This window comes from Astatotilapia calliptera, chromosome 8 (assembly GCF_900246225.1).
Source record: "Astatotilapia calliptera chromosome 8, fAstCal1.2, whole genome shotgun sequence".
NCBI lineage: Eukaryota > Metazoa > Chordata > Actinopteri > Cichliformes > Cichlidae > Astatotilapia > Astatotilapia calliptera.
In genome coordinates this window covers 2,641,920-2,667,176 of record NC_039309.1, presented here as the reverse complement: position 1 = coordinate 2,667,176, position 25,257 = coordinate 2,641,920, and the positions used below count along the sequence as shown (strand labels likewise).

Sequence of the window (25,257 nt, the reverse complement as noted above, 5' to 3'; positions counted from 1 at the left end):
TGGGGGAAAGAGTTAAGAGCGACCTCCATGGCTGAAAAAATGACGAAAACATAGAAGCTTTGGAAAGTGCACTTCCACTAGTGGCCACTTGAGGCAACATTATCCGCCGTTTCTGAAGAGCTGTGAAGCCTCAGGACTAGTGTTTCTTTTACTGTGGCCATCATGTGACGAGAGGGGCGGGTCAAAATGTGAAACCATATCACAGATGATCCCTCACTCTGAAACATGGTATGACCAAGACTGTATGACAGCATGACCCAATGAATGACCGAGCTCATAAAGTTAGCAGTAACTGTATACAGAGGTTAGGCTAACGTGCCATTTTCCCATAGACTTCTATAGGACCAGAGATCCTTTGCAACTATCGCCATCTGGTGGCCCTCAGGTGGAATGCATGATTTTAGGCACTTCGGCACTGGTAACAGTTAATTTCTTCCTTACATGTATAGTATATAAATATGTCTCCCTTTTTGAAATTATTCTAACACTTAAATTTGAATTATTAGAGGTGTTTTTCAGACTTGATAAGACCCACACACTTTGTCCCTTCCCTTACATTGATGATGGCATCAGTCTGGATGTAATCCATGTCTGAGTTGCGCAGGCCAAGTTCTTTGCCTCCCCTTTGGGTGGTGCTGACGATGCCGGTGGTGACGGTGTTCTGCAGGGAGAACGGGCTGCCTATCGCGACCACAAACTCACCGGGACGAAGGTCTGCCGAGCGACCGAGCAGCAGCACCGGCAGCTTCATCTGTTGCAACAAAGAGAAGAGACGGACAGGACACAGAGTGAGACACCACACATGCGAATCAGCTGATCGAACAGAAGGAAGAGGTTATTTCTGTGCTGGTCTTGGTGCACAAAGCTACATTAGATTTGTTTAAAGTCTTCTTTTACATGTCTTTCTTCTAAATTGGGCAAAGAAAACAGAAAGTGAAACAAATGATCCGAGGTTTTCCTGGCTCAGAAGGGTGACAGCTCTGATCCTCTTACTGTAAAAATCACTGAGTGTCTTTCTTTGTTTGACAGAAACCTGCATTTTCCATTTTCTTTCTCTAGTCGTTGGATTATCAGAAATGACTACGACTGACCCCATTTAACAAGAAGTAAACAGTTTCACTTCAACGCTGCTGAACATGACAAACGCCTCCATGTGGGAAAAACCTTGATGGTGCACCATGATTGAAGGAACAGCAGCCCAGTTACCACACACACACACACACACACACACACACACACACACACACACACACACACACACACACACGTAAACAGCAGTTTATTCTCTTTAGGCCTGTGGAGACAGACGTGCGTTTCCTGTGGACAGCTGACTCAGCTCTCTCACTCCGACGAAGCCTCCTCTTAACCCCAAAACCCAAACTCTTAAATACAAATCACCATTTCAGTCGTGCAGCCTCATTGCCCCTGAGGATCACCGCTCTCTTCCAGTTAAACCTCAAACTGTAACAAGTATTTAGTTATTCAGCCCTACAGTTGAGGACTGAGGTTCATTCAGTAGTTCTCTGTAGCTGTCATTCTGGTACATCATGCCTGCAAAGTTCACCTTATTCACCTTAATACATCTGACATGTGTAAAAACGTTAGATGATTCTCTTATTCTCTAATATATCTTTTAAGGAGGTTTGCCAGTTAACAGTTATAATCCTTAAAGGCAGTTATTGTATATTCCTGTGTTGCAAATTGATGTAAACCTTACAAAACCAAACCGAGCATCAGACTATGACAAAACAACAGTTATGACCTAATGTTCAACAGTATTGCGTTAATGAGGTGCAAACTGAAGTTGAACTAGGACCAGGTTGCACTTTAGTCGAATACCAGTTTGTACCACTAGGCGGTGCACTGAGTCTGTGGACTTAACCAGTTAAGCCATGGAGACTAAACTACAATGGCGGCCAGAAAAAGGCAAAACATTGTGAAGAAATGAATATGAAAGAAATATTAGAAGTAAAAACAGAACTTTAGCATATTTTAAAACAGCACATTTTTTCAGCTTAAATGCAGCCCCCTGCTGGAGTAACTTTAGTTAGATTTTCCTCTTTGGAGCTACACCTCTTAGTTTGGCTTTTAGTGACTACGCCCCCACCTTCACCCTCAGCATCACTAACACCACTGACCATCATCATCCATTTTTCTTGAAAGAAATAAGCTTCTTCACCTCTCCAAAAAAAACCCAAAACCTGGACTTTGATTAAGATGGCCAACAGAAAAGGCAAAGTGTCGTCTTAAAGGAAAATATTAAATATTTCCAGACAGTTGTTACGTAATAGGAGCAGTACTCGTGGGGGTTCCACAAGGTTCAGTTTTGGGACCACTACTCATTTGCCTGTACATTAATGAGTTGCTTCACAGAGGCAGAGAGCATGTGCTGAAAACACTACAAACACAGCACTTTTATAAGGTGCTGATCATGAAACACACTTCACTTCAGTTTGTGTTAAATCATGAAACACACTGTTCCTGATCTTAATCTTTCTTTTAAAGAGTGACATGAAGTTCTGCTAAAACTGTCTTCCATAAAGGCAGGCTGGTGTCCATATTCTATTCCTCGGCACAGTTTCCACATCATTTTCCATCATATCGATCGATTCCCACCAACATACGGCAGTACTACTGGCTGATGCTTTATTGCCACATGTACAACTGCAAAAAATAAAAATAATAAAATAATATGATCGAGCTCAGGCTGCCAAAAAAGTTAAGTCACACTGCTGTGTTATTAAAGCACAAGTGTGAGGTGATTTTTAGAGTTCGAACAAATTGCTGGGATGCAAATCGAGGCTGAAAATGAATCCAGTTGGATGCAGGTTGCACTTCTGATTAGCTGGCTCCTAAATTTGAGTTTTTCCATTCTCGTTACTGCAGTTTAGCAAAAGAAAAGCTGAGTGCACCTTTCTCCTACTGGAAATGCAAAGTTTATTTTGCCAGTGAAAGTGAACTGTTTGGACTTTTATGAGTAATAATTTGTTTAAATGCACTTTAATAGATTCTTATTACTCCCCGACTTACTCAGTGTCGCTCTCTCCTCCTCCTCTGTTGGTCTTTTCATTAAATCCAGGAAACATTCAGACTGAGCGCACGCACACACACACACACACACACACACACACACACACACACACACACACACACACACACACACACACACACACACACACACACACACACACACACACACACTAAGGCTAAATATTCAATTCACTTTTATGTCCATTGTGCCAAATCACAACATCTCAGGGAAGCTTAAAGTTCAGGACCTTAAAGTTTCATTGAGGAAAACACAATGAAACAAGGAAAATGACACTTAGATGTTTGACCTTAATGTTACAAGATGAGTTTGCATGTTCTCCCCGTGTTTGTGTGGGTTCCCTCCGGGTACTCCGGCTTCCTCCCACCGTCCAAAGACATGCAGTTTGTGGGGATAGGTTAATTGGATAATCCAAATTGCCACTAGCTGTGAATGTGAGTGTGAATGGTTGTCTGTCCCTGTGTGTTGGCCCTGCGACAGACTGGCGACCTGTCCAGGGTGTACCCCGCCTCTCGCCCTACGACAGCTGGGATAGGCTCCAGCGCCCCCCGCGACCCTGAAAAGGATAAGCGGAAGCGAATGGATGGATGGATGGTTACAAGACTAATACTTGAGACACCGCCTCCTTACACTGTGAATTTCTTCATATTCATAAAAGGCAAAAAAGGGTGGTCTCCTTCCATCTTTGGTATACTCGCTGTTCAAAAACTGCAACACAATGTTGGCATCTCATGCACAGAGTCGCACTGCTGCAAACACTGCTCACACTCCCCCAGAGGAGATGCTGGGCTGATCTCGACAGGCGATGACTTAATGTCCAAAAGAACGACTGATTTGAACCCAGTTCCAACTGCTTGACTCACACTGACCACCCAGAGCATTTTCCCCCCTGAACTTCTCACCTTCTCCATCCTTAAAGTTTATTTTTTACATGAAGGTCATCATTAGAGACTACATCCCTCTTATATACAGTTTATCTGATATGGAGAGCCATACAGCCTTGCAGACTGACGCCACAAGCTTCATTCCTGGGCGAACTCCTCTTCCTTCCATGCACATAATTCTTATCTAGAGGCATGCAGTTGGTTTTCAGATATGCTGATATCACCTAAAGCTCATCACGGGTTTTACCGAGAATTTGTCTTCTGAGGCGAAGGCATGTCAGCACTGTGGTGATGCCAAGTGGAATCTGGGTTTAACCTTATCTGACAAACTGCTGTCCTCTGCAAATATCACAGCAGAGACCTCTTGTGCTTGTGTGGTGCTCCTGTAGCACATCCGAGCCGAAATCTAACCGTAAAACAACCCAAACCTCACCATCAAACTGCAAGGCCGATATTCTGCTGGAGAAGAGGGACATCACTGGGTCACAAGGTACCTGAAAACATAATTTTTCTGCCTATAAAAATATTTATAGATTTATAACGAATAAAAAATCCAAACTTTAAAATTGGCTATTAAAGACAGTGTAGCTTCATGTTGTTCATTGACTCGGTGTTCAATTCCCACCTTCTTCAATGCATTTAAAATCCTAAGAACCTTTGGCTCCAGCCCGCAGCAGTCTGGAGGCCAACCCTCCGTGAACTGCCCGCTGGCCCACTTCACGCCGTCCTACTAACCTACTTCAGCCCCACATGGATGACGTGGAACAGAAAAACTGAGACATAAAGCAGTCATGATGTTCGGACCCAACTTTTATCAACACCACACTCCACCAAGCATGACAAATGTCTGTTTCTCTGTAAGTGTGTGTGTGTGGTTTGTTTTGCTGCTGACAGACACATGTGTTGCCAATTTCCTCCGTTAAGTAACAAGCCTGAAGGCTCTGACCCACTTTTGCTAAAGGTTTTGTAAGCGAGAGAGTGACACAGAAAAACTCTGAAGGGAGAGAGTGAAGGAGGGACAAGGTGAGAAGGAGGGCAGAAAGGAATGAAGGGTAGATGAAAAACAGAAAGGATGGAAGCAGATGTGACAGATGTGGAGGCATCTCAGCTCGAGCAGAAACTGGGCGTGCAGTGAAAGCTTGCCCGAAAGCACAGGTATGATCGACACATTTGTACATGACTGCTGCCCGGGCCCGTGGATGCTGGCAGGTGAGGAAACAAAAAAAAAAGTGAAACCTGAAACAGAAGCCAAGTGTGAGATCGAAATCTGTTCTTTATGTCAGTCTCCCTGCTCACCCAGATCAGTGAAGGCACACAGTGCTTGAAATGAGCTTGAAAAGTGTATAAATTCTATAAAATACCAAATTTTGCACAAATCAAATTATTTAAATCATTAAAAAATTCTTAGTAGCACATGTAAAAATATCATTCACTGTTACAGATGTTGTTTTACTCTATTATTTGTTAATGTTCACAGTATTTGTATTGTAAAACTGTTATTGTGCTTTTGTATGAATGCATTTCATATGAATGCAAGAGCACACCCTTTTCACATTCTTTTTAGTTGAATCTATGAAAAATGCCAGACATAACACCGTGAAGTTGTATTTGGGTGCCAAGAAGGTGATTCACAAAGTGCTATTAGCCAAAAATGTAGCATTTCTTGGCACAGGGTGCAGCGTGCTCTTAAAAAAAGTTGACTAAACTGGACGAGTGAGGACAAAAGAAGAATTGTCAGGCCTGGAAGAAAAATGTACAGCAGATGAACAGTATCTGAATGTCACGACGTTAAGAAATAAGAAAAAAACAGCAAAGACCTGACACATCTGGAGCTCCCGCTGATCGATCTGCTGTTCACTGAAGTCTGATCAGAGTGACCTCAGGGAGGGGCGTCTGTCAGGAAGCTATTCACAAGGAAGGCAAACAGGGAGAAATGGGGAACGGGTCTGATGCAGTTATGAATGTGATGTTTTTGGTTCAAATCATCACAGAGGCCACGAGAGAGGTACAACAGTGTCTACAGCCAACTGTAAAACAGGAAGCTCTGCCATTGTTTGCATCTCAGCCAGTGGAGCTGATCTTGCAAAAATTAATGGAAAAGTTGGAAAAGTGTGGTCAAAGGATCTGATTGACAGCAGACGTCAGTGTGGGATCATCTCGACAGCTGACGTGACTGAAATAGGAATAAACAAAGTGACGACTGGATTTCTCAACACAACCTGATATTTAAACTTCTCAGTATTTATGCTTTAAAGGTACATTTTGTAAAAGCTCTCTGCAAAATGCAGTGAACACCACAAGGTGGCAGCAGAAAAATTCAGTGTAGTTGTTCACTTATTTCCTTTTCTTTGTTGCTTGAAACTAACGTGCATTTAAACCGGCGACCCAAATACCTGAAAACGTAAACAACAGAATGCTAAAATAATGAATCCCAACAGGAAACTGTGGGCATTATTCCAATGAGGTCCCCATAAACAAACACACACGCTAACGCACAAGCTGTCAAACATATACAGACATAAACAATGTGAGTCAGGTTATGAAAGGATTCGTTCAGCTGTTCTAATCAGACCTTTAAACCACAAACAGCTCGAAACATCTGAAGCCACCATCCAACGCACCGCCCACCGAGCTCCGCCCACCAGGAAAATGACCGTGTTCACCCCTCTGTGGTTTTTAGGATGACGGCGCGCTGTCCGGGCTGAGATTACAAAGTCAACGGGCCGGGGTCGGTATTAATTTAAGAGACAGCGACACAGCGGAGAGCGAGACGAACCACAACAAGCAAGACAGCAGCGGTTCGGTTCATCCCTTTAATCCTCTGCTGTCATCATCAGCCCTCTCCTTTTCATTATCCGTCACTGCTTCCTCTGCTTTTCGTGTGTTGCTCAGTCTTTGAGGAGGATCTGCTCTGTTTTTCCTCATTTTCTGTCAGAAATGACGGAAATCTTCTGCAACAGTGGTGGATGGACAAAGTTTCCAAAAGTAATTCCTGTAACCCAGAAGTTCAAACTCCTCAAAACACTAAACTTCACATATGTCTGTGAAGGTTCTCAGACCCCCTGGACCCCCATCAGGGGGTCCTTTTGTCCCTCTGTGGGGGGGAAACTCCCACTAGGTTTAAATCTGGGACTCCCCACCATTTGACCTTAGAACTGAAGAAGCTTCTCAGATGAGAGGTGAAACGTCTTCAAGCAACTTAAAGAAGTCCAGACGCTTTTCTTTGCAAGCTCCTTTGACTAAACTTCACAGTTTTTCTACTGTTGGCAAACATGGTCATCTCAGGCACATCAGTCCCACCCACCAGCTGTTCAAACTTTCTGCTTATGAGGGGAAACCAATCAGAGGAAAGTGGACTGAAGTCAAAGACATCTAAAATAAGCAGAATACAAATGAGCGGCTGCTAGATAAAGAAGGATTATTTCAAACTGTGAATCATGCAAAGCTACTGTAGTGGAGTCATGAGCAAAAGTAAGCTGGACATGAGCAGAATCAGTCCCTGTTAAGAAAACTATTGTTGTTGTGTATGAAGAAATGGACCAGAGAATTTAAATAAGTAAAGACCTTCCAACATTAGAGAAGCCCAACAATTAGACGAGCCCCGATCAGCAGCGCATGGTGATGGTGGGCAGGAAGAAGTCCTTTGTAAGACCGCTCCTGACTGAGACCACCCTGCCTCTTACTCTGATAAAGGTTAATACAACATGTCACAGTATGAAAAGTGTAGCTGAAGTATAAATATGGAGCAGTTTGACCCAGTTTGTCTCAGCGCCCTGACATCTCACGAACATGTAAAACATATAAAACATCATCTTTTCCTTGTGTTCTCCTTTTGTCTCTCGCTCCTCTCATCTCTCACTCTCTCTTGTCTTTCATGCAGGGCACAGACAGACCTTTCAACTGTTGAATTAAACAAACAGAGCAGAGATTTGCCAACTTTTTGAGGAATTCACCGAGGGGATAAAGCCTGTGAAGGAAAAATAACACCAGAGAATTCAAACCTCGTAATTAATGACATGAAGCAATGGTGTCAGCAGAATTCCGGCAGATCTCTGTAACCCTAAAATGATCTCTCTCCCTCTCTCACATTAACTCCTTATTATCACCACTTCATCTGATGTATCTTATATGCTAAGCTTGGAGTGTTTACAGTGGCGCTGTTGGTGCCGTGTTATTAACAGAACAGATCAAATCTGCCTTCGGCCTTCAGACGTCCTGGACTGTTAAAGCTGATCATTTCCCGTAAGCTGCTTGTGGGCACGTGTCAGGGAAAATGATCAGTGTTGGACTGAGGTGGAATATCACCGCGAGGCTTCATTAAAAACAACACCCAGTAGCTCCTGTCTGCACATGCTTCCATGATGCATACCTGAGAGGCAACACAGATTCTTATAAAACTATATAAACTTAAGATTCAAATGCAAATCTGTCTCCACTGAGCTGAAACCTGAACGTTTCTGGATTCTTCTGCACGCTACTCGATATTTTTCTGATCAGATTTATCAGTAAAAACAAGCTGATAAAGCCTCTGATGTTCATTTCCAGCTCACTGCTTCACTGGACACGAACCCCGCTCGCTCAAAGACACGACCACTCACTGCCCGAATCACACACACACAGGGAACATCTGATTCACATAATGCTTTCCCTAGCCCATTACCCTAAACCTCACCATAACTTAATTGTAACCCTGTCACTAAAACCACATCTCAAAAATGCCTTCAAACTTGTTGGGACCAGGATTTTGGTCCCCACAAAGACATGAATACACACACGTGCTTCTAGTCACCTTTGCTGAAACAGTGCTGCAAATTATGTGATGTTCCTAAACCCCGTGAGTTTGTGCATCTTCACACAGAGTGCGCACACAGAGACACACACCCCGCCGACGGCCAAACACGCCACTTGAAACCACCACCGTCTCCTTCTGACGGGCAAAACGTGACGTCACATCCTACGGCGATGGTGTCTCTGTGCGGAGCTTTATCACATAAGTGTGAAGAACTGGAACACGTAACTGGATTCAGGCTTTTTTCTGGGAATAAAGTCCAATCATGTCTCACTCTGAAAGCTGCAAAGCTGAAACGCCAGAATAAACTGGTGAAACCTCTGAGTACTCATAAGGCTTTACACTACCCTGCTTAATTTCACGAGATTTCGTGGTTAAGCTCTAAATCGTGTCACATTCAGCAGCCCTCAAATCTGGAAATGAGTTTGCAGTTTCTGCACTTCCTGTTCGCTCATCGTAAAGTCAGCTGCACCATCAGTTTCAGGGTCCCAGTCGTACTCGTGTTTAAAGCTTCCTGAAACTTCCTGCACGCACCTGACCTTTGGAGGTCTAAACGTCTAACAGACCACAGAGCAGAGACCGTGTGCCAGAGTTTGTTTTGGACTTTACATGCAGATTGATTTGCTTTGACTACAAGAAAGAAGTCGATGGAATGGTTCACATTGTTTCAGCTCTACAAGTGATTTCAAACCCACGGCCTGAGGATGTAAAGTCCCATTCCAGGGTTTTGCAACAATCTTGTCGTCTTTGTCTTCCTCTTGATTGTCTTCACCTGTGTCTAATTGTCAGTTAGACCTCAGTGTGTATATACTGTATACCAGGGGTCCCCAATCCCAGTCCACGAGGGCCAGTGTCCCTGCAGGTTTTAGGTGTGTCCTTGATCCATCACAGCTGATTTAAATGGATAAATTACCTTCTCAACATGTCTTGAAGTTCTCCAGAGGCCTGTTAAAGAACTAATCATGTGATTCAGGTGTGTTGACCCAGGGTGAGATCTAAAACCTGCAGGGACACCGGCCCTGCAGGTTTTAGATCTCCCGCGGACCGGGATTGGGGACCCTGCTGTATACTCTCAATCACAGTGTCTGTTTAGTGCTGTTTATCTCCTTTATCAGGCTGTCGGGCATTAAGCTTTAATGTTTAAAGTTTCTGAGCTCCCAGTGTGTTAGAAATAAACAGCACCACACAGCACACATGTGATAAAATTAATTAACTCCAGCTCAAAATGTTTAAGAACCTCGTCTTATTTGCAAAAGCGTTGTGGTTTTTTTTGTTCTTTGGAAAAAAATTTCACCATGTTACCATCCTCACCTGATAAGGCAGGGGTCGGCAACTCCAGGCTTGGGGACGGTGTCCTGCACGTTTTAGATGTGTCCTTAATCCAACACAGCTGATTCATATAGTTAAATGACCTCCTCAGAGGCCTGGGAATGAACTAATCATTTGATTCAGGTGTGTTGACCCGGGCGAGATCTAAAACCTGCAGGACACTGGCCTCTCGAGGCCTGGAGTTGGACACACTGTGATCAGGTCTCTGGTTAGAGCAGGCAGCAGGTGTCATGTGAGTGTGCTCAGCGGCTTAGCAGAGACTTTAATAAGTGATGTTGTGATACCGTTATCACAAACTGGGGGTTTTGGTTTAAAGCCTGAATATGAACTTCCTTATGTTGGTGTGTGCTTCTTATGTTACTGTGGACTTTTCTTCTTTGGTATTGGTGATTAGTAGTGCAATAATAATTTAATCTCCAAATGCATAAACACGTGGAGTCTGTGTTTTTGATATTGTGAAAACGGCGTGTGGCTCAGAGCTTGTATAACGCGCCCTGTTTGCTTTCATAAGTACAGCTGGACTTCATTTCCTTCAATTCATTTCCTGTTTTCTCACATTTTCGGAGCTCCTAGAACTGCTACAGAAATTCTTTTATAACTCCTGTGTGCGCGGACTCAGAGTCTTGTGGTATCTGCATTTTATGGCTTTTTTTTCTTCTGGTTTCCAGTCTTATGAAAGCAGTCCAGATCACAGTTGCATAAAACACTCTGTTTGCTTTATGCAACTCAGTACAGCTGGACATCATTTGCTTTAATGATGAATGACTTTAACTACCTGTCTTTAAACACAGACTGCATACAGATGCATCTGTCCTGTTTTCACTTTAGTATTAAATCTGAAACTTCACATAAAAGGTTTTAATACATGAATTTGACGTGTGAGGACAGACTTCTGCACAGGATGTAGCAGCTCTGACTGTCTGGACATAATGGGACGCACCCACCCTTTCATTCTAAAAATGTCGTCCCATTACATAAATGTCGGTAAAAACCTCTCTTCCTGGCTTGAATCTGGCTGCCCGGTCATCCCAGAGAAAAAAACAAAGAGTGTGAGGAAGCAAAAACTCAAAGTCGCCCCAAACCAAATCGCTCCGTTTGTCTCCACTTGCCCCACTCACACCCACTCTCATGACTCATCACTTTATTTTGCCCCAGAATGATCTTTCGGAGCCAAAATCAAAGGCAGAAGTTCAGATAAATGTTCACAAAAAACATGCTTCACAACAGGGTATAAATGCACATATTCAACAGCTTGCTTTGCAAAATAAAAGTGAGTGAGACGAAAGAAAGCAAAGAGGTGAGAAGAAACGAGGGATTATGAGAAACTCTATCTTAAATTTTAAAACAGAAAATACAGAAATACACAAAAGAAAAAAAAGGTGGAAAAATGAAGACGCAAAAGTAAATTTTCCAGCTAACTCGCTCGGATCGCTTTCTCTGCTCCAACAACTGCGAACTTTTGAGATGGAGCTGACGTGAAGATGAAAAAAGAACAAAAAGAAAATGAAATAGGGGCGTCCTCGCTCTCCAAGCGTCTGCCTGCTTACCGGTGTATCGATCTTGATCAGAGCGATGTCTGCCTTCTCGTCGATGTCTTTGATCTTGGCATCATATGTGGCTCCGCTCTTCAGCTCCACCTGGAGGAAATTAAAAGATCTGATCAGAACTCAATGTCCTGATCCAAAATGGTCATAAACTGTAAATAAAAGATGGACGAGGCCACCAGGATGTTGCCAGTTTGTTAACAAAGTCCTGTTTTTAAAGCGGTGAGCATTTTCGGCCATCAGCGTCGTTGCTTGTTGTAACCAGATGATGACCGAGGAGCTGACTCTGACACCGGGGGATCCTGCATGCCCATGTGGCACCACATTAAACAGGATTAACTTACAGAAATGTATTAGGTTGTGTTCAATAGGACGAGAAAATAATGGCCAGAGACTATAAATCGTTTACAGCCAAAGAAATTGCCCATAAGAAGAATACAGCTTTACGACAGTTTCACACTGGCTTCACTTAGTATAGTAGAATCAAAAGCTACTTCCATCTTTTATTTACAGTCCATGCATCCACAGCATCCACCTTGTCTCATGATGATGATGTTTAAACCAGCACAGACGGATTTCAGGCCATTATCCACAAACCTACATATCCAACCGAAATGAAGCTACACAATTCTGCCTGCAGGTCTGCAAGCTTATTTGCAACCCACCCAACCCCAGCTTGTTCTTTCCATGCTGTTTTTGACTTTTTTAGTCTCATATGTTGTCACTGATGCTACTCTCTATTGGTCCTGACTATATGGCAGGTTGTGCAGCCACTGCATCTTACAAGATAAGGATTGTAGCTTAAGTGAGTCCAGTTAGTTTTCATCAAAAGCTATTTTGATGTGAACACATTGCTATACATTTTTAACATAATGGCTAGTGAAATAGGATGTTGTGAAGACGTTTCCAACAGTTTGCGTACCTTCACTCTGTGCTTGTTGGCCACCACATGGGCATTGGTAACGATGAGTCCGTCCTCTGATACAACGAACCCGGAGCCGCTGGCTACGGGAACCTCCCGCTTGGAAAACATCATCCTGAGAAGAGAGAGGGAGAGACGAAAGGCTTGGCTCTGACTTCTGATCTCAAACAACATCAAGTGGACATGGTCAATTGATGGATCGATCACTAAAGTGGTTTTGCACAACACTGGTCACTATATTCTTCATTTCCGGTTAATACTTGTACAGCTGCTGTTATTGTGTATATATTTATTTAGATTTAGATTTCTTCATACATTCTTATATAGTTCTATATTGTGTATTTTGTTGTACAGTTATTTTATTTAACTTTAATTTATATATTTATCTTTATCTTATTCCTTCCTAGTTAAATTTACCCTTTTTAATTTTTCATATTTATTTCCTATCTTATTCATAGCCTTTTCCTTTTTTGTTCTCTTTAGGTCACGAGCAGTTGTCCAAGCATTTCACTACATATCGTACTGTGTATGACTGTGTACGTGACAAATAAAATTTGAATTTGAATTTGAATTTGAAAGAGCAGGCTTTGATGTAAGGGTGTAAAGAGGTATTTTAAACTGTATTTAAGAAAAACCAAGTCTAAAGTTCTGCTTGTAGCTTTAACATTTACTCTTCAGCATGGAAAGAAACAAACACGTGTCATTAGTTTTAAGATATTTGGCTGTAAAATAAAATGATCTTTGACTCAGTGAGAGGACCCAACATTGTCTCAATTTATTGTTTCTGGAACATAAACATCAGCGAACAATGTACTCCAATCCATTCAACTGTGCTTATTGGATGATCTGAGAAAGGTCCAAGGATCATTAAAATCATTAAGACAGCATCCACGAACCTCACATCACATTTCACTGTGACTAAAAGTGGCGAATCTACCAAAACCAAACAAATGCTGATCATTCTAGAAAAGAACTGGTAGTTAAAAACCTGAAGAACTCAACACATTATGATTGTTTTGATTGATTTAACCAGAAAAAGAAAATTCTGCTCTCTGAGATTGTCCCGGTAACAACAGGCCGGGTTAACCCAGCGTTTTTTCGTTGGCCAAAGAAACTAACTCCTGGAAAAAATCCAGGCAAGCAACCACTGAGGCAATGCGTTGCTTAAACCGACAATTAAGAACTTTATAAAGGCTCCCATCCATATTTTAAAGGTTTACAGATGTCTGGATCACTCTTACTTGCGATACAGTTCAATATGAACGACAGCAGGCGCGATCTTCTCCACCACATCAGCGATGAAGTTGTACTTGTAGCGAAGACTGTCGGGGTTCTGCTGACCTGAAGGGAGTAAAACACCATGTCACTGTATCGTAACACACACACACACACACACACACACACACACACACACACACACACACACACACACACACACACACACACACACACACACACACACACAGTAATCCACTGTGAGCATTCTGAAAGGGACTGCAATCAGCAGCTGTAGGGGAGGAAAGATCTGGTGGATTTTGGCCGACCGCAGTCACAGAGGAGATAAGAGGCTGGATAAGAAAATTGAAATGTTGCAAACAATCATCATCTAGTATTAGTCAGACTTTCAGCTTCAGTGTGGTGACTGCATGAGGTTCAGGAGACCCAAACCATAGCCGCTGTGTTAAACCACATCCAGATGTGGAGTGCAGTGTATATGAAGCGCACGTATGCGAGCAGCTGCAGCCTGTCTGCTGCTCCCACTGATGCTTAGAAAACAAAGGAAATGACTCAGCGCCTCAGAAGATGCGGAGGTATCAGGGGGGGGGGAGGCGGGGCTATTCCTGCATAACTGTCACTGTCGCCTTACATAACCCCCTCCTGGTTCAACCCAGAGGTGCTGCAACATCTGGAAACTCAGATCTGCCGGGGCCAGTTAGCAGACAGCCTCTGCCATCTGTGTGTGTCGTAAACATGATTCCTCAGAGCGGTGTGACATAAAAGCAGTTGTTAAACAACAGTGCTTACAGTCCAGTCACCATTCAAACTTCACTTGTGTGACCATTAAACAAACTAGAGAGAGCTTTCTTTGTTTAAGTGAGGAGACATGGAGCTACTGCATAGACATATACAGGTGAACTCAGTAATGCCAAAGATGGTGACCAAAAATATTAGCCAGTGACATGGTTGCACTGACAGGTTCAGCTCTGTGGCATGCAGTCTCGTTATCGTACCGCTGTTAAAGAAGCTGTGAAGTGAAATCGTGGTCATGCACTAAAGAATTACAACTTATGAGAAAAAAAGATTTTTTTGGATGGATGGATGGAAGGTAGGACGGCGGGCGGAAGGGTTAATGGATGGATGGCTTAATGGGTGGATGGATGGATGGATGGATGGATGGATTGATTGATCGACAGATGGATGGGTGGATGGAGGGCTTAATGGGTGGATGGATGGATGGATGGATGGAGGGCTTAATGGGTGGATGGATGGATGGATGGATGGAGGGCTTAATGGGTGGATGGATGGATGGAGGGCTTAATGGATGGATGGATGGATGGATGGATGGATGGATGGATGGATGGATGGATGGATTGATCGACAGATGGATGGGTGGATGGAGGGCTTAATGGGTGGATGGATGGATGGATGGATGGATCGACAGATGGATGGGTGGATGGATGGCTTAATGGGTGGATGGATGGATTAATGAGTGGATGGATGGATGGATTGATCGACAGATGGATGGGTGGATGGAGGTCTTAATGGGTGGATGGATTAATGAGTGGATGGATGGATGGATGGATGGATGAGGGCTTAATGGGTGGATGGATGGATGGATGGATGGATGGATGGATTGATTGATCGACAGATGGATGGGTGGATGGAGGGCTTAATGGGTGGATGGATGGATTAATGAGTGGATGGATGGATGGATGGATCGACAGATGGATGGGTGGATGGAGGTCTTAATGGGTGGATGGATTAATGAGTGGATGGCTTAATGGGTGGATGGATGGATGGATGGATGGATGGATGGATGGATGGATGGATGGAGGGCTTAATGGGTGGATGGATGGATGGATGGATTGATCGACAGATGGATGGGTGGATGGAGGGCTTAATGGGTGGATGGATGGATTAATGAGTGGATGGATGGATGGATGGATCGACAGATGGATGGGTGGATGGAGGTCTTAATGGGTGGATGGATTAATGAGTGGATGGATGGATGGATGGATGGATGGATGGATGGATGGATGAACAGACGGACGGGTGGATGGATGGATGGATGGATTAATGAGTGGATGGATGGATGGATGGGTGGGTGGATGGTTTAATGGGTGGGTGGATGGATGGATGGATGGATGGATGGATGGATGGATGGATGGATGGATGGATGGATGGATGGATGGAGGTCTTAATGGGTGGATGGATTAATGAGTGGATGGATGGATGGATGGATGGATGGATCGACAGATGGATGGGTGGATGGAGGTCTTAATGGGTGGATGGATTAATGAGTGGATGGATGGATGGATGGATGGATGGATGGATGGATGGATGGATGGATGGATGGATGGATGGATGGATGGATGAACAGACGGACGGGTGGATGGATGGATGGATTAATGAGTGGATGGATGGATGGATGGGTGGGTGGATGGATGGAGGGTTTAATGGGTGGGTGGATGGATGGGTGGATGGATGGATGGATGGATGGGTGGATGGATGGATGGATGGATGGATGGATGGATGGATGGATGGGTGGTTTTTGTAAAGCTGTTTTGATCCACTTTGGTAAATCCATACGTGTAGTTTTTGACCACTGAAGTTAAAAAAAGGATCTTCTTGTTGTCTCCGGCTCTTTTTAAGTGCTCCAGGTTTCTCTCAGAAGAGATGTTTGATTTCAAGTGCTTCCTTTAACTTGTGGCACCATCTTTGTAATAGGCCACTTCCCCCCACCATGTGGTGGGCTGCGGGCTGTGTGATCAAGTTAAAAGAGACTTTCACAATACTTTTTTCTTTTTTTAGGTGGTGATTCATCTTTATTGGTGTTTAGTTGTGGCTTTCTCCAATAAGTGATCAATTTCTCCACCATTAACCTCCTTGATGTTAATCGGGGCCTTTGAAGCGTCACATTCCCACCATCTAGCAGCTGTGTGAACAGACCCGAGTTCCTTTTGAGCAAACCGTTGGAAAGAACTACACGAGACAGAGCAGAGCGACAGTGAAGGCATATCTCTGTTTGTCCTCAGGGTCACTGATCTCAGGATCATACTGTATCATATCTCAGCTGACTCCCTCCACATATTTCAGATGTCTGCAGATTTTATCTCCATGAATCATGAAGAATCCCGACCTCATTCTTCATAGCGATCACCTCGCTGCAGTTCATACCAGCTCTGCTGATAACGCTGCTTTCACTTGGAAAAAAGACAAGAAGCAACTTGTCCTTTGACCTCAAAATAGATAGAAAATAGACTGTATTTGTAAATGAGCCTCTACACTGGTAGTCGGCCATAATGAAACAGTTTATTGTGCATTTAAATGGCATTACTTTAAAATGAGACTCTAAGTGTGGCTTTTATATTGTTAGTCTGCTGCTGCCTCCACTGCTCTGTCCTCATGTTTCTCCTCTCGAGTTTTTGTTGGGAGGTACTAAAACTTGTGGAGCCATTTTGATGAAATGCAAACACCAAGAGGAGAAGGGCAATTAGGGACAGGTGAACTCAATCAGACACTAACGAGGGAAGGAAAGAGAACAAAGGAGGGAAGGAAACACTGACAGCCACATGAAGATGTAACTTTTTTCAGGCAAACAATTTTTACTGCAGCTGTGCAAAAAGCAATGAATGGACACATTAAAGATGTTGACTCATGGCAAAGAAAACAGAGTGGAAACAGATCACTTTCTTGTGTGAACCAGTCCCCAAAAAATCCACACAAATCCCAATTTTTTTAAGAAAAGAAGAAATGCTGTCAGCACAAACTATGGTGAAAGCCACCCCTAAGCTTTAGGCTTTAGCTGGATTGAGGATGTCAACAGCCCTCAGCCCGACTGCATCATCTATCAGAGGTTGGCTAATGCTAACATGGTGGGCACTTAAAAAACAAAGATCCCTTTTAAAAGGAGCTTGGCTGATCAAAAAAACACTTAATCTCAACCAGAGGCAACAAGACTGTTTGATGGAATGTGGTCTTAAAACGTGATAAAGGTACAATGTGTGCTTAAAACAATGAAGGTGCGATGCTAGGTCCAGATTGCTGCAGATGTGCCATAAAAAGTGTTAAAGAAGAAGAAAGACTATTGTGAAGCTGTTTATGGATACACGCACTTGGACACAACTCAGGTCTGAGGCTGTCACATTCTCACATCAGTCCAGTCCAGGCTTGAGTCAGTCTGAGTCTGTGATGACTTTTCCTGAGCCTCTGCTGCAGCTGACCGTCAGTATGTGCTGATGTGGGTTTGGCTGGTCGGCTGCAGATTAGCGGTTTGCCAGCTGCTGCAGCTTTGAAGTGAACTGAATGGAGTCAGTCAGATGTGCAAAGAAACGCACTGCAGGTGTCGGTAACAGCACTGCACGCCGTGAGGTCAACAGAGGCCATGTCCACACTGGCGCAGTGAGCATCGCTGAAGCCGGCACACTGTAAACAACCAATGCTCACATGTCAGCGACCCCGATTGGTCCGACAAGGAGAGCTTTCACTTCAGTTTCTGCTCACAAATGATGACAGAGTTTAAATGGATATGGCTGTTGTTGTTCATTTAAGCCAACCCAGCCTCTGCAGTGATACCACTGCTCGCGGCAGTGTGCCGACAGCTGGGTCTCCAGCCACGACCAGCAGTGTGCACCATGAATTTATTCCCCGGGGTCAGATGATCAGAGTGGACTTCTGCTGTATAGTCCTGAGCTGTCCTTTGGAGAACACTCAGGGGAAATGTAGTGGGCGATCCATAGAAGTGCCACTGAAAACAATCCAGAAGTGCACATGAAGATGACCTTGAGTGTCTTTAAAGCAGATATGCATGGACCTGTTCTTAGGAACCAGCCTTAAACATGTGATGCCCACAACCATCTATGTTTAGCAGCTACTAACAATTATTTTAGTCATTTCTTATCTATTGTGTTTTTTCTTGACTCATTCTATCTTTTGGTCAAAGTGAGTTGTCTTTAAATGTGTTTTGTAAGTAAATTTGAGTCGAGCTGCGAAAAAACCAGAGCAGCTGGAAAGATCCCAGCAGGTGCAGAGAGAACAAAGATGGTCTATGAGGAGACAGTGTTTGCCGCTGACCCACTGCGCTGCTGATATTGAAGACAAGTGCAGAATGAAACTTGCCAGAACTTAAAAATTATTTGGCTGAGCAAAGATATCTACTGACACTGCTCCTTAAAAGTGCAGATATGTGATGTTTTTCCCCTCAGAAAGGTACAGATGATTACCTTGAGGTACAGTAATGAGCTTTAGAGGTTCATTTTTGCATACTGTACTTGTAGAGATAGAAATGTTCTTCTTCTGCACCTCTAATTCTGAGTGTGACAAAGTCAGGACATATTTAAAGAGAGACTGTTTGCTATTCTCACATAGTTTGTAAAGCATGATGTCCATGTAACTTAATTAAAAACTGTAATTAATGCTTATTTATTGGCTATTGATTTTATATAAGAGCAAGATTTGTCTCTGACACTATGAAAATGAAACATATGGATGCTTTTAATAGCTGTACCAAACTATTTTTAACCTGTTCCAGTAACACGCTTTTAGTATTTTTGTGGGTTTATTTTTTACGGAGTTACATGTGCTGTTCTCAAACATCAAACAGTAGCCTGGTTTTCAGGCAGTGAGCCCTCCAGCTCCTGAAAGAAGGAGCTGAATCACCAAGCGACTGTGTTTTGTTGACTCTGTATCCAAGCCTGTCAATCTTGCAAACAGCCCGCAAGTCTGCACATGGAAGCAGTCAAAGACAAAAAAGGGAGAAATACATTTTGATCCCCTCAAATCTGGGTTAAATATCTGTGTGACCTAGATCTGTGTCTGTTTAGGAAGTTATACAATTGGCCAATCAGCTCCAAGAGATGAATCACCACAGACTCATTGTGGCATCGTCCAGATTTTTTCCCTAAACTCAAGTTCAAATCAAATCAAATGCAAAGAGGCGTTTTAGAGGTTTGGACATCCCTCTCAGTGAAATAGGTCAGAGAAGTGATTGGGAAGGGAAGAGGTGAAGGAAGGGAACGGGAGAAAGACATTAGATGGATAAAAGGAAAAAAGGAAAAGAAGACGCAGGAGGAGGAGGAGGCTGACACTGACCTTGCTTGAGAAAGTCCACCCCACACAATCTGAATCAAACTGCATCAGCAAACTGCTGTATTTACAGCTGTAGCTTTGAAGGTTGTGTGGCTTCACTTCTTAAAATCCTTTCATGACTCTTTGAGTCTCACAGGACAACCTATTTGTTTTCATAGCACAGGGCAGTCACTCAGGACTTCCTGGCCTAATTTCAAGAAATTATGGCCTCGTTAAGATAACATTAGCCTGCGAGAGAAGGAGGGAGGCAGGTTTATGGGTGGAAACTAGGGGTGCAACGATACACAAAATTCACGGTTCGGTTCGGTTCGATACTTTGGTGTCACGGTTCGATATTTTTTCGATACAAAAAAATGTTCATGCCTTTTTAATTTGTCATTTATTAAAATTATAAATATATATATTTTAACTCAAAAGTACAGTTTTTAAATTTAACCCTAACCCTTGTGCGTGTTTTTTATTTTGACAGCGAATGCGCACCGGGTGAAGTGTCTTGCCCAAGGACCCAACGACTGAGACTGTCCGAGCCGGGGCTCGAACCGGCAACCTTCTGATTACAAGGCGAACTCCCAACTCTTGAGCCACGATCGCCCCACGATTGCTGTCTAGCCCCGTGCATGGGGCTAGACAGCCAACAAGTGTGTTAACGAGCTAACTGCGCTAACACACTAGCTCCCACCCATGTAACTGAGCATTGCACGGCACATCCAACATACTGTTTTACTTTAGTCCATGACTCTCTTACCTTCAGGGTCATACGTCACATGAAAACCAAAATAATTCCAAACGCCAGATCTGAGAGTGGGGGAGGTCCATCTTGCAAGGAGAGCTTAACTTCTGTCTTGCTAGCTTGCCCTGCTCTCTTCCTTCTGACTATGCTGTCTGTGTTGAGCGCTCAGTGGATCTGCGCTCGACAGTGCAGCCTAGGCGGAGTAGTCGAACGCAGATTCACTGAGCGCTCAACACAGACAGCATCGTCAGAAGGAAAGTTGATAAAATAAATTACAAATGTTGTATTGTTCGATACAACTGAACCGAAAGCACTGTATCGAACGGTTCAATATCGATATGAATATCGTTGCACCCCTAGTGGAAACATGTTCCATGTCAGCGTTTTGGGCCAATCAGCAGATGTAAAGAGAAAGAGAGAAGGGTGCAGATGTAATGAGAGAGCAGTTTGCTATGACAGATGTCAGATAAATGCTTTAACTTACTATAATGCAGTTAAACTGTCTGTTGTTGTTACATGCAGCTACAAAAACTCAGAGCCTCATTCGTCACTAAGAGGTTTTCATTGGTGTCAAAGCACCACAGCCTGTAAGTAAAAGATGGCCAGCTTCACATCACCCATTGGTTTTGGACCTGACTTTGAAGGCTCACTTTTAAATGTTTTGGCTTCCTGCAAGAAAGAATTGGCTGAATATGAACAAGAGGGCAGAAGTTATCAGCTACCAGTTAGATTAGCTTGTTTTCATAAACTGTACAGGTGCAACAGGGTGACACAAACTCGGATGGGCTGTAGCACACAGCAAGACTCAAACACGGTGGAGCGGTCCAGCTCAGTGACTCCAATCAGGATAGGTCAGGCCTAGCAGATAGGAAGAGGCTACGATATGGCAGCGCGCCTTTCTCTTCACTACAAACAAGTTTGCCTTGTGACTTCTGCTTCTCAGGCGTAGGGGCTAAGCTTAAGGACTAAGGATACTGAGAGTTAAATGAAAGCATTTTATCTCTTACTCAAATGTTCAAAAAGAATCTCAAGCAGCCAGAACAATGTGGGTGACATTGTAGTGGCCACATCCATCTTTCCATCTTTTATATACTGACTGTGATTTTATCTATAGACGTCTAACAAAAGTGCTTTTTTTCCCATAAACCTCCAAAACACTTCCTGTTGTACCACCGCAGACATTTAGGTTTAGTTAACACGATTGTCTTCTGGGAGAAATCACTAATTACCTTGTTATCTCTAAGCTGTATAAACAGCGAAATGTAGTGAAGCATGTGTATGTGTGTGTGTGTGTGCGTGTTTGTGGGGGGGGGGGGGGTCACGCTGGAAATATGCTGAAAGGTGACGTCAAATTATTTATCGGGAGATCATTAATGGTACAGTTTGTGTGACTGCAGCTTTTAAACGTGACAGTCTTCTGCTGCTTTACTTCTACTTTCTATGTGAAAAACTACAACGAGGTAGCTGGAGACCAAACCTGATGTTTACTAGACCACAGGCCACCAGATTAATCAGACACTATATGTTGGAGGTTATGGTTGTGTGCTGCTATATGCTGGGAGGAGACGCAGAGTCAGGGTTAACTCCAGTCTGTCTGAGATCTAAGGATGCATTCTTCACGCGATTTGGGTTCATTCTGGATGCTCGTCTGATGATTTTCTGCTGGGCGAGAGTTCAGTCTCAGACTCCTGCTGAGGTCATACAAGTTCAGAGCCAACACACACACACACACACACACACACACACACACACACACACACACACACACACACACACACACACGTCGGGTATTCGTTTCTTGTGGGGACATTTCATTGACATATTGCTTTCCCTAGCACCTTACCCTAACCATTAATAATGACTGCTTAACCCTCACCATGACCCAATTGTAACCCTGACACTAAAACCACATTTTGAGTCTCAAAACCGCCTTGAAACTTGTGGGGACCAGGATTTTGGTCCTCACAAGTACAGTAAACTTCCAATTTTTGGTCCCCACAAAGAAATGAATGCACGCACACACACATTGCTGCCGTATTTCAGGCTTTGTGTGTGCGCACTTAAACTTCCACAGTCCTGCTTCACCTTTTCTTTCTTCTTAAGCTATAATCTCTCTCGTGCACGCGCGCACGCACTCACACGTACCTTTCCCGCAGGTTCCCCTCTGGATGAAGATCACCGGCGGCTGCTGCAGCTTCATGGCCCGGTTGCTGACGCGCTTCAGCTCGCAGATGTTCCGGTACGAGACGCCGTCGCTGCCGCACACGGGTTCGGAGCTTTTGCACACGCACACGCCGGCGCTTCCTCTCCGCCGGACAGTGGCCGACACCTCCACGCCGTCACTCACCACGCACTCCATCCCCTCGGCGCAATCGCGGTCTCCGGTGCCGCCGCACTGCTCGCCCTCGCCGGACGCGCACACCGGGCAGCAGTCGCAGCGGTCCAGCACGTCGCCGGCCAGGCAGTCCGCGGGGATGGGAGCGCACTGAGACTTGTCGCACTTCTCCGGGCAGCCGATGGCGAGGCGTTTGGCTCTCAGCGCCTCGGCCACCAGGCTAGAGGAGGCGAACAGGGCCATTACGCACAGGACAAACCGGAGACTCATGATGGGACAGTCCGACAGAAACTCAGACCTGCAGTTAACTTTTACACGGAGTTCTGCTGTAAGAGTCTTAAAGTGTGCTCTGGGGCAGCGTGGAGCTCAGGGAACCTTCACCGGAGGACTGGCTTACGCAGTGTGGCGCTTCGCTCCCCGCGCCGGTTTATAAAAGCTGCAGGATAAACACAGGAGGCTATTGGTGGGCCTGAGTGACGTCTGTTAGGGAGGAGGAGGTGGAGGTGTATGTGACTGAAGCTGTGCACACACATATTTAGAAAAATGACATTGAATTGTGTTTCAAATGCTGCACATTTAACTCCACGGATCTGATTTCAGAGCTGTGCAGCTATGATGTGACCAGCCTATGAAACATGCTGCCACTGATTTAAGGGTTCATAAAAGGTTTATGAAGTATTTTAAACAATATAAAAACAGATTGCATCACATACTCGGCCTGCACACTGCCGACTTTTGGTGCTTTAAATAGATTTTGCTGTCAAATCTTCTTCTCTCTTTACATTCAAATCATTGGCTCGAAGGCTGCCCCTGCCTGAGCCTGGGTCCTGCTGGAAGTCTTTTCCCTTTAGAAGGGAGTTCTTCCTCTCCACCATCGCCAAGAGCTGTTGGAAGGGAATCATGCAAATGTTGGGCTCTTCTGTCTGATAATCAAGTGTTTTACACAATATTACACAACTGTTGTGAACTGGAGTTTATAAATAAAGTGAGGTGAACGGTTCGATTTTTTTTAGTTCAACTTAGAAGTACTTAACGAATCTAAAAGTTTATTCAAAAATCTCCAGAAAATAATTTCATTTATTTATTTATTTGTTTGTTTGTTTTTAAAAGAAAAATACATGTATGAAGTAGTACTAATATAAGTGTGGATGACAACTGTTTTTATGGGCAAAAGAATACAGATAGTTGTTATAAACTCCAGCGCTAAAACAAAGTGTACGGATGCTTTATAATTCCTCTTCTCATTCCTCTGTGTGCGTTTTTGTTTTGTAATTTTATACTGCATTAGGCGCTGCTGCTGGGAGCCCTTTATCATTGACCTGCAGTCAGTTAATGCAACAGTGATTGATTTTTCCAGCAAAACAGAGAGAGATCAGCACTGTGATTGAAATGTTTGCCTGCTCGAATTGTCCAAATGTACCAGCAGCATTTGTTTTGCAGACATGTGCAAGAAAACTGTTGTTTTGCTGCTCTTTTTAAGAACAGATCCATTATGAGAGAGAGAATCAAGAAAACCATGAACTGAAATCTGTGGATTTGCAGAGATTGTGGCAGAAGTGATCCTTGCAAGGGAACAAATAAGCTTTCTTAAAACTCAGAGCAAATTCAGCACTTTTTTGTAAGCAGGGTTTCAGATTTTGCTGCTGAGTCTATAAACACCTCTTTGTGTCCTGTGACCGCTGAAATTTAAGTGAATGTAAAATTAGCTGCCCAGTTAAGCTCCTGGCAGGATTTCAAGGTATCTGCTAAGTGGCAAGACTTTGGTGTGGAAGGACTTTGGTTAAACGCAGAGGCTGTTTGTATGTTGTTTGGTTCTTTTAAACATTTCCTGTAATCTCTCTTCAACCAGCTATAAATCTTATAAATTACACTGTGCAACCAGCAGAAACGAACAGATACAGTTACAGATGTTTGCTCTCTGAGTTCTCGTATCACATAAGCTCCATCAAAAAACACATTTCTCAGCTCTCTACGAGCCCGGTCTCTGATTTGTCAGGAACTTTGCTTCCTTCTCAGAAACTGCAGCAGTAACATCTGTGCAGAGGACAGCTGCTACGTCACAGCTGGGTTGAAGCTTCGTTACGGAAACAATCAATTGTCCCAAACCTCTGAACGCTCAATGAAAAGCATTTCTCTGACATCATACGTGACATAATCCGATTAATGCATGCCAGTGTTTGATACTCTGCGAGACAAACAGATCTTTGGGTTCTCTGCAGGCGACAGCGCTGGAGGTGCTGAAACGCAGGCTGTGTTTCAGTTCATGTTTATGAAACACATTTATGATAATGAAACCCCAGTTTCATCAGACTCGACTACCTGCTGAGTCAGACCTCTCCAGCAGCTGCAGACTTATCGATGCAGGAG

At 43.8% G+C, this 25,257-nt stretch overlaps 1 protein-coding gene across 1 annotated transcript in view; it reads right to left on the bottom strand.

The window, feature by feature from the left end:
• htra1b (HtrA serine peptidase 1b) overlaps positions 1-23,308 on the bottom strand; it is a 29,966-nt gene extending 6,658 nt beyond the window's left edge. Inside the window, exons 1-5 of the mRNA XM_026177837.1 lie at positions 22,701-23,308; positions 13,759-13,858; positions 12,518-12,632; positions 11,599-11,688; positions 557-751 (exon numbers count right to left, since the gene is read on the bottom strand). Coding sequence (XP_026033622.1) covers positions 557-751; positions 11,599-11,688; positions 12,518-12,632; positions 13,759-13,858; positions 22,701-23,160 — 960 coding nt within the window. The 5' untranslated portion in view covers positions 23,161-23,308. The remainder of the gene's footprint in view (positions 1-556; positions 752-11,598; positions 11,689-12,517; positions 12,633-13,758; positions 13,859-22,700) is intronic.
• Positions 23,309-25,257: the final 1,949 nt, after the last annotated feature.